At 37.1% G+C, this 10,747-nt stretch overlaps 1 protein-coding gene and 1 long non-coding RNA gene across 2 annotated transcripts; both read right to left on the bottom strand.

Moving 5' to 3' along the window:
* Positions 1–2,472: 2,472 nt before the first annotated feature.
* On the bottom strand, positions 2,473–3,903 carry LOC103425131 (ADP-ribosylation factor 1-like). Its single transcript, XM_070814586.1, has 5 exons — positions 3,600–3,903; positions 3,403–3,473; positions 3,071–3,190; positions 2,863–2,981; positions 2,473–2,624 (listed from the first exon to the last, which is right to left on the bottom strand). Exons 1-5 carry the CDS (start codon positions 3,694–3,696, stop codon positions 2,582–2,584), a joined length of 450 nt encoding a protein of 149 aa, XP_070670687.1. The 5' UTR covers positions 3,697–3,903; the 3' UTR covers positions 2,473–2,581.
* A 1,665-nt stretch (positions 3,904–5,568) lies between these two features.
* LOC139192434 (uncharacterized) lies at positions 5,569–6,240 on the bottom strand. The gene is made up of 2 exons (XR_011576606.1): positions 6,107–6,240; positions 5,569–6,017 (listed from the first exon to the last, which is right to left on the bottom strand). It is a non-coding gene; the product is annotated as an uncharacterized lncRNA (long non-coding RNA).
* Between the last annotated feature and the right edge of the window lie 4,507 nt (positions 6,241–10,747).

The following is a 10,747-nucleotide window of genomic DNA, read 5'->3' on the forward strand; positions in this document are numbered from 1 at the left end:
GTGCATTGGCAGAGACAAGAAACTACTCCTGCATCAAACTCACCAGGACTAGGAGTAGGAGAGTATGGTCCTCTCCAATTGAGCAAAAATTGAAGGAAAAGTGGCTTCACTGGTTTGCAATTATCATGCACAAATGTTGTGCATCAACCATATTTACTCAGCACGAAGAAAATGGCTCTTGTTTGTTATCTGTCATCTATTTTATTCATGAGCTTCTGATGAACATAAATACTAGAGTAGCTCATTTCTTGCAGCTTTACCTTTCAACATTCATTGTGTTTGGATAAACACCCTTGGGCAAGTAAGCGTGCGTCATAAAGATTAATATGTTATTAAGACATAAACCTTCCGCCTTTGTACCTTTATTGAGAAGCTAATCTCGCTTAACTCTGTTGAGTTTAAAGAAAAATTGTAAAGGTGGTGCAGACCAAAACATGTACATTCGGCTACATAGTGTTGAACACATAATTGACCCTAAACACTAGACAGGTTGGGAAAAACGTAAGACGGGAGCACAAGTTCCGGTATTAAGCATTTCCCCATTTTTTATCAGTTAATTAATCCAACTGATTTGGTTTAACATGTAAGAGAACATAACTAGTACACAAGACATGTGAGAGGACAGAAATGAAGAGTTGTTGAGAAGAGCTAGAAAGTTTTGTTTCATTATCTTTTTGGAGATATTGTCAAAAGTCTAGTATTCTCTTGTTCCTATGAAGTTGCTGGACCTGAAATGGTATGTCCTCTCCTCAGTGTTAATTCACTAGGAAATTTCAGAGAACCTTTAATCTTCCTTTGGTATGTCCAAGAGACATAGTTATAGGAGTACTAGAGAAATGTCAATGTCTAGTCTATAGATATCATGTTGGTTTGTGCTTGTCTTAGTCTTGATTTTGTTTCTTCTTACATTGTGTTCTGCTTGGAAGGACTGGGTCAAGTTATACCCTAACAAGATAAAAGACAATAATCTAAATATAACGGGAGTGTGAATGGAACATCTGTGTGATGTTCGTCAAAATTCTTCGATGATCAAGTTAGAAATAATACTCAAGAAAGCTTTAATAAATGGAAGTAGAGATTTAGTGGACGTTTGTTGCACGGAATAAGCTTGGCTTTCAACGATTGTAGTCACGGACTGGTTTGGATAGACTTGACCGTGCCTTATTTTAAGGCACACATTTTAATGGCTAGAGCAAGTCCACCGGTGAGCTAAATGCAGAGGCAAGGATTACCAAATTGCCCAAAACACAAAAAGGAGGTCTAATGGTCCATTTTCTTCAGGGCAATTCGTGCGCTCCACCAAGTTTGTTCAGCTGCCCAACCAAAGTTTTGCTAGGCTTTGAGCCTACTGGAAATGGGCTATGTCATGGCTGACGTCAAACAGCAAACAGAGCCCCCCCCTCCCCCACAAAACCCCCCATGTGCAAGCGACCAAGCTGAAAGGTAATTTTGCCTCGACCTCAGCCTTCCAATAGTCTTCTCATCTAGACTGTTGAATTTCCAATAAATTTTTTTTTTTGAAAATTATAGGTTATGCCACGTAGCACAATCTGGTGCCTCTAATTTTAACAAAAATATGGAAATTAATGGTTCGAATTAATCGAACGATAAAAAAATTCATAATTTTTTTTTATTTCTACAAATACCCAACCATCCTCTCATTCTATACCACAACTAAATATTTATTTTTACTATTATCTCTTTAAACGCACTAAGGCCATCAAAGCATAAAAAATATATTTGTGAACAATCGTCATTGCCCTTCCCGAATGAATAGACTTGCACAAAAATAATTAATGTTTAAAATGATTAGTAAAAGCAATTCGAATGCCATGCCCTTGCCCTTGCCATCCCAACAAGTGGACTTGCTCTTAAAAGTAGTAGCCTTGTTTGTGAGGTGTAATCCTAATGAATCTAGTTTTCAATTAATTTCATGTTGGTCCAGGTTGAGATTGGTGTAAAATAGCCCAATCTCAGTTCTAGTCCAGTCAATCAAACGTCTCCCAAGTCCCAAGGTTTATGAGAACTAAGTATTTATATACTCTTTTGCACCCTTTTATTCTTGATTTACCAAATGAAGTGACACACATGCAACTATGTGCTACATCAAACAAGATAAACTGACCAGAAAAACCGGTGCTGAAATTATATATTTTTTGAGCATTTTGTTGTCGATAAAGGTCAAAAATCAAATGTATTCAGGTAAAGTTTTCTGAAACGTTAAAAAATAGTTCTAGTTGTTTCATACCATAAATAAATTCGAAGAACTATAATGCCTTGTATATAAAGCATAACTGAAGATGCCAGGATTTTACTAGTTAAACATAGATCGAGATAAACTAAACAGGACTAAAAGCTTGCCAGACTGACTGGATTATGTTTGCAGATATGCAAAGACATCATCCAGAAAAAAAACATTGTGCAGTAACTAAAAATACATAAGTAATGAAGTACATAATAATATATATATCCTGTAAAAATACAATCAAACATTTGGTACAATAAGAAATAAAACATAAAAGGAGCTAGGTATATTTATCATGCCTTGTTTGAGATGTTGCTGGATAGCCAATCAAGGCCCTCATAGTTTTTGGCCGGAGGTGACACAAACAGCCTGAATGTACATGGATATGTTAAAACCCATGCACAAGCATAAAAGAATATATGAGGGCCTTGATTGGCTATTCAGGTCGTTTTTCTCTTATTCAAATGTAAATCAAGACCTTGTCGGTTAGGTCAAGTCAGGTTTGAATGTTCAACTCTGACAATATAACATGTCAAACTATTCAAGAAAATAATCCTTATCATTTAATTAGTTATTGTAGTATAGTATGTAATTAAGAAGCATGTTTTGGTTGTTACCATCGGCGTTGGCGGAGTGAATGCAGGCCAAGCTTATCGGTGATCTCAGAAACATTCATGGCATTCGGAAGATCTTGCTTGTTGGCAAATACAAGCAGTGTCGCGTCACGGAGTTCATCCTGCAACAACAAAAGAAACAAGGATTGACATTTGTATGGTACAAATTAAAGTTTTAATAGCAATTTATAGAAGGAACAAGGAAATTGACCTCACTGAGCATTCGATGGAGCTCATCTCTTGCTTCCGAAACTTTGTCTCTGTCGTTGCTATCCAGTACAAAGATGAGACCCTGAGTCTTCTGAAAATCATAGGACCATAGCGGTCGAATCTACATGTAGCACACAGTAAATCAAGAACAAAAAATCTCTCTAAAAAAAATTCAAATTATGATCTATGATGCGGTGACACAGATCAACAGTACTATATATTTAGATACACATAATCGATACATTTTCCGACACGTCCTCTACCACAGTTTTGTATATCTCAGTAGCATACAATTCCAAAACATTAGTTTAAATTAAGAATCAAAGCTAGTACCTTGTCTTGTCCTCCTACATCCCAAACAGTGAAACTTACATTTTTGTATTCAACGGTTTCCACATTAAACCCTGGTCGCACAAAATCAATTGAAACCGATTTTTTTTCATCCCAGTTCGAGTAGGTACATATATAGTAAGTTCAATAAGAGAAGTACCAAGAAAAAGTTGGAGTAATTAATGATCAGAAGTCGACACCAATTGTGGGTATGGTACTGACAACCTCTCCAAGTTTGAGCTTGTAGAGGATGGTGGTTTTTCCGGCAGCGTCGAGACCCGCCATTAGTATTCTCATCTCTTTCCTAAGTTCCTTGCAAAGAGGACCCTCACCAGCCTTGATATTGCCAGGCCCATTGCTTCCAACTTGTTTAACCAAAGAGGCAGTTAAAACAATATGAGACCAAGAAAACGAAAACCCTAATGAATAGTATATCGTTTACAGGAACAATGAACTGAAGGATCGATTTACCAGAGCGGAAAATCAGACGGAGGAGAAATGATATGATAGTTCAAGGGCAGATCAGAAGCACAGGGATCTATGATTAAATATCGTCCATATGACAAGAGATAGTCTACACCTGACGCAAGAGAAGCAAAGGGTTCTCAAGGATACGAGGGATAGATAACATGGGAATCGCTCAACTAGGGGCAACGGAGTTCACTCAATATTGCTAATCGTGGATGCGCTCACACGACCAAGCCAAATGCTTGATTTTAGAAGGAGAAATCACTCTCTTCTAATGCACAAGGCAAATATAAATTTTCATTCATCAAGTCTGTCATTTAAGGCTTTCTAGTACAATATTTATAAGCGTTTACAAATTAATAGACCTCAAATTTCCATGACACCCTTACAACTCCCAAAATAACTTAACAAATTCCTAAGTAATTAAAATACAAAACCTTTGTTATTCCAAAGCATATTAATGGTTTCAAATTGTTTTCTCCAAGTCTTCCTCCTGCACCATTCTCCTCTTCTTGAAGAAAATTCATCCTCGAATTTCGTTTGGTATTCCTCAATCTTTCGGATGCCCAACCAACGTTTCCCCTAGTAGAGATTTTAGTAAGATAATCACAATTCATACAACATTGCAAAGAGCATAAAATTTGTAATATATTTTTTGTTTCCATAGTGTATAGACTGATCCCCTTTTCTTCCAAAAGAAATGTGATGCATATAGGCTTCCAAACTTATTGCTTATGGGAGACCGTAAATACTCATGAACGAGAAAAGAAAACTCCAATAATGAGCAAAAGGTAGTTCCTTATCCAAGTGTTTTCTCTTAACCAAAGCACAATCAATGAATTAGTCCCAAATATAATCATGAAAACAGAATGCAAGAGACTTCACATTCTTTATAAGTTGTCTACATCGTTGTTCAACCCATGAACTCTTACCTGCGTCTACATGGCAGTCAACAAAAATTGGGGTAGAATCCCAATATTGAGAACAAGTGGCCTCAAGCTGCCTACAACATTCTTGATTAGCCACTAAAATCAAATACTTGTACTAATCATTTTTCTAGTCCAAGATTGGTGTAGAACTCCAATCAACAAAGTTCTCATTGACTTCTTCGTCGTCATCAACTTACTTGTCATAAATTGACAGCGAATTCCAATCGACCGAGCTAGTCTCTTCAACCAATTGATTTCAAACGGATGGAAAATCTCACCCATGATCTTCATACGCAATGGAAAACTTGCTCTAATGCCACTTGATGCAAAAGAGAACCAAAGGACCGAGGGAAATAGAAGGAATGGGGGATAGATACCTGGGAATCACTCAACCAGGGGCAACGAAATCACTCAACGTCGCTAATCGTGGATGCGCTCACGCGATCAAGCCAAATGCTTGACTTTAGAAGGAGAAATCACTCTCTTCAAATGCACAAGGTAAATATAAATTTTCATTCATCAAGTCTGCCATTCAAGGCTTTATAGTACAATATTTATAAGCGTTTACAAATTAATAGACCTCAAGTTTCCATGACACCCTTACAACTCCCAAAATAACTTAACAAATTCCTAAATAATTAAAATACAAAACCTTTGTTATTCCAAAATATTAATGGTTTCAAATTGTTTTTTTCGAAGTCTTCCTCCCACATCAATGCCGAAGTTTTTCTATCTCATGGGGTTAGGGTAATGGGCTAACAGGGCGGAGTGCTTGTGTTTTGATCATATAATTGGATCCGATTGTATTTGATTCACAATTCCTTACAACAAATTATTACAAACGTGTTCTTGAATCTTGATGCAATATGAAAAGCTTCCATGGATACATGCATATCATAACATTTTGCATTGCATTGTACAAATGACAAATCAAAATTGTCAACAAAAAAAAAAGGATGAACTATTTTTACAATTCTTAGTGATACTCATAGGTAATTCGTGACAAGATCTGGGATTATATACGTGTTGAAATCTGAACTGTAATGTGCTAGTCATTTTTGGAGATGGCATCCTTGGCGGACTGAAGGGTGTTTGCCACCACAGCAGCTGGTGAACCACCTGCACATTCCTTTGTTCTTGGCCTTGCCCCGCCGATGACTGGATGTCTACTGTGTTCACCTTTGCCTCCTTGGCATGTTGTGCATTGATCTCCTTAATTTCCTGCATGAGTTTCATAAACTTGGATTCACAAAACGAAGAAACTATAAGAAAATTGTAAAGTAAAAAGATTAAAAATTTGGGAATGATACCTTAATGGCTTGTGCATTCATTTTTGAAGGTGGTGGTAAGTAATTAACAAACTCAGTCAGCTTCTTTCGGGAAAAATGGAGGTATTTATTACCTAGTTTTTCATAGGACGATTTCTCAGCCGAAAGAAGAGGAGCTCAAATGGTCAATGCCAAAATCTACAAGTTAACCATTTAGATTTTAGGACCTTTTCCATTTTCTTTTATTAGACAATCTTACTGCATCGGCTTCAAAAATCTTGTTAATTTATCCACCTTTAATACTTTTCGTTAATAATTTAGTGTCATCTGTGCAACACATGGTAGCTTTTTTTAAGTCCCTTAAATGACTTGGGGTATGAATTCAGGTGACGAAAGTCCGTTGGACATATCTTCAGCTTCCCTGAATACAAATGGTTGTCAACAAAATGCTTACATCAAGTTGTTCGGGGATCTTCGAGTGGTGAAACACGTATGAAAGTGTTCACGTGCACAAAATAGAGTTTTGATATTGCCACTAGCAAAGCTTGACATAGGTTACTATTAGGGCTGGGTTCGGTTCATTTTATTTTTGATTTTTTTGAGTTCAGTTTCGGTTCGGTTTTGGTATTTTAAAAAAATGAAAAAAATCTGACCTGAGAGAAGGCATTATAATTTATGGGTATAATGTTCTATATTTTGGTGTTACCAAGACTTCCAATGCCAAGAAAATGAGTCATCAAGTATACCATGGAGTTTCAAGATATTATAACATTGGTCATGTATTAACATGCAAATACGCAAATTTTCTAAAATAATGAGCTTTATGTACCCATGTTTCTGTTAAAACGTAGTTTGGTGCATGTTTGTATGCAATTATGTGATATTATTATTCTTGTGGTGATGCTTACTTATTTGATTCGTTGTCATTGTAGATAAATTACTATGTCCAGTTTCACATCCAAATGAATGAGTACAGAGATCGTGTTGTATTGGTCAATACTTGAGAATGTTTAGTTTTATCTTTCTAACAGGGAATTCTTTTAGGAGTCTAATTTCCCCCCCCCCCCCTTTTGTTATAGCCTTCCGCAACGAAGAAATATGGACAATATATTGGAACATGTGTGAAGGTTTTGGGTATGATCTGTTGATGCAGCTTTTGACTGTTATCTCTACAATTGATGACTTAAACTATCCAGAGAAGACAGATACATACTATATCGTCAATGTCCCATACTTATTTTCCGCCTGTTGGAAGGTTTGTATCCTAACAACTCACATTTTGAAATAATATTGTTTAGCAACACATTGGGTTTACAAATTTAGAAAATAATACCCAAAACAGATAATTAAATAAAAAATAAGAAAAATATTAATTTAATTAATTCGAATCGGTTTGGTTCGGTTTCTAGACCATTGAAACCGAAACCGAACCAAAAGAATTCGGTTCGGTTCGATTTTTTCAATTCGGTTTGGTTTTTTTGGTTTCGGTTTTTGGCTTTTTGCACTGACCCCTAGTTACTATCCACCCTAAGGGCTACTTTGATATTGCTGTGCTTTAAAAAAAAAATACTACTTTTGTTGTGTTGTAAGAATAAACAGTTATAAAATAAAGTTATTGAGTGTTTGGTAAACTTGTTTTGTAAAAGTACTTTTAACCAAAAAAAAAAGTGTATTAGTGTTTGGTAAAATTTTATATAAATTGCTGTGAATATGTTAAATGACTAAAAATGATATAGTATTTAATGTGATACAATATTGTCAAAGAGAATAATGTACATGCAATGATTGTAAATTTGTAAAATATGTAGAGGTATACATGTCATTTGAAATTTCATTAAATGGGCACTGATTACTATGCTTTGAAGAAGAAAAAAAATGTTGTTTTAGGGTTGGTTTTGTTGTGGCCCATATTTAACTGACAGTGGAAGGGGGCCGGCGGCACAGAGAGAGAATAGAGAGAGATGTGTTTGTAGGATCGTGTAGAGGAATGTGTGTATTCTCCCTACGTAGTGCCTTTATTTATAGTAATAAGAGAGAGAAGAAATCCTTGTCCTCCAAAGAATACAAGTCCATATAGGAAAGAATAACTAGAATCAAATCTCATCAAGGATTTACACAATCACACTTAAACTAGAAGTTTACAACACTCCCCCTTGAGTGTATAAATACTCAAGTAGATTCGGCATCATGTAGAAGTTGAGGAAATCGACTCGTCGGCACTGATTCTCGGAACACGCTATTCTCAATAAGGTAGGAACTTGCATAAGGAAGTAAATCTCACAAAAAAAAAAAACCTTATGGCTATGGTAAAAACCCGAATAGGGACAAAACCCATAGTCTAACGAAAAATGCGTGAGTAATGCAAAGTCAAATCAAACGTCTATGGGACATCATCAGGGATATGATTAACCCAAGGTGGATGCCTCGTTAAAACCTAGTTATGTAGCAAAAACCCGGTGGGAAAAACACTCTTAATCGTAAGGAAAAAGAGTACATTAAGATCAAACAAGTATTCTTTAGGATACTCCTCCTAAGTTTGACACAATTCCAAAGAGAACTAGCCATGTTACAGCTCAGAAAGTTTACGCATACCAATTCCTTGAACAAGCTTTTGAAATGTTGCCTTTAGTAGTGATTTGGTGAAGAGGTCAGCCAAATTGTCTTGTGAACAGATTTGCGTGACTTCAATCTTATGATTCTCTTGTTGTTGATGTGAGAAGAAGAACTTCGATGCAATGTGCTTGGTGTTGTCTTATTTGATGTAACCCTTCTTGAGCTGTTCGATGTCTGCTGCGTTATCTTCATAGATTGTCGTCGAGACATCAACGATGAGGTAAAGATCGTAGGAGCTTCGAATATGGCCCATAACTGCTCTCAACCAAAAGCATTCCCAAGTTGCTTCATGAAAGGTGAGAATTTCAGCATGGTTAGACGAAGTGGCAACTAAGGCTGTTTAGTTGACCTCCAAGAAATTGTGGTACCTCTAACGGTAAAAACATAACCCATTTCAGACCACGCCTTGTGCAGATCTGATAAGTATCCTGCCTCGACATAACCAACAAGGCAAGAATCGATTCGAGATAAGGGGGTACGACATCACTCGAGTATCCGTAGGGCTAAAACAAGCCCAAATTCGTAGTACCCTTAAGGTAGTGGAAAATGTCTTTAACACTAGTCTAGTGTCCGTGTGTTGGTGCATTATTGTATCTTGTCAAAAGATTAACAGTGAAGGAGATGTCGGGTCTAGTGCATTGAGCTAAGTATAATAAAGAGCCTATTGCACTTAGATAGGGAACTTCAGGCTCCAAAATCTCTTCATCATCCTCCTTCAGATGGAAGGGATCTCGTTTTGCATCTAGTGATCGAACGACCATAGGAGTACTCGAAGGCTTTGCTTTATCCTCATTAAAGCGGTGCAACACATTTTGGGTATAGTTTGTTTGATGCACTAAGATTCCATCCAAACGGTGCTTTATCGTGAGATCGAGATAGTATCGCGAACTCTTCAAGAGTTCCGATAAGGTTCATGTCATCGACATATACTGCAACAATTGCAAAATCGGAATGTGACTTCTTAATGAACACTCAAGGGCATAGTTCATTATTCACATATCCCTGAGTAGTCAAATACTCACTCAGACGGTTATACCATATTTTTTCGGATTGCTTCAAACCATAGAGTGAACGCCTCCGCCGAATTGAGAGTGTGTTCCAGGGTTTGGAAATATTTGATCCAGTTAATGTAAGTCATTCAGCAACTTTCATATAAATTTCCATATAAAGATCCCCATAGAGATACGCAGTTACTACGTCCATCAGCTGCATACTCAGTTTTTCGGAAATTACCAAACTGATAAGGTAGCGAAAAGTAATCATATTCATAATTGGTGAATAAGTTTCGTCATGGAAAATCCCGGGAAATTGTGAGAAGCCTTGCACAACAAGACAAACTTTGTAACGCACAATTTCGTTCTTCTCATTACGCTTCCGAACGAAAACCCACTTGTAGCCAATGGGCTTCATATGTGGAGGATATGAGTTACAGGTCCAAACACCTTACATTTCACAAGCGAATTGAGTTCGACTTAGATTTCTTGTCTCCAGTTTGACCAATCGGTTCTACGTCGACATTTATCAATGGAATGGGGTTCAATGTCATCGCTCAACATGATCTCAGTAGCTACTGCATATGTTAATGCATCGTTGACGATCATCTCATTTCTACACCAAACATCATCTAAGCTAGCATAATAAACCGAAATCTCACAATTCCTGAGAGGTAGATTCATCTCTTCAAGGACTCTTCTGTAACCTAGAATTTCCTCATGAGTTGGATAGAATGAGTAGGAGACAGTCAAATTCATGGTAATCTTTTCAGCTGCCTGTGTCGTGGGTTTCCTCTTTCGGGGGTGTGAATCCTTTGAACCAAGAGGTCTGCCACATTTATGTTGTAGGGGCATATGATTGGCTAGCATTTAATGTACGTGGATCGCCTAAGTTAGCGTCCCGAGCCTTAAGGAGGGAAGTTCGTCGTACATTTGGTACATCCATCTTTGCAGGCACATTCACAGCTGGAATATGTGATATTGTCACTCGCACTAGATTGGTGAAAGCATCTGGCATACTCTGATATATGCTTTGAAGATCTAATATGCGCTGCACTTCAATCTCAGACTGAGCAGT

This window comes from Malus domestica, chromosome 15, assembly GCF_042453785.1.
Source record: "Malus domestica chromosome 15, GDT2T_hap1".
NCBI lineage: Eukaryota > Viridiplantae > Streptophyta > Magnoliopsida > Rosales > Rosaceae > Malus > Malus domestica.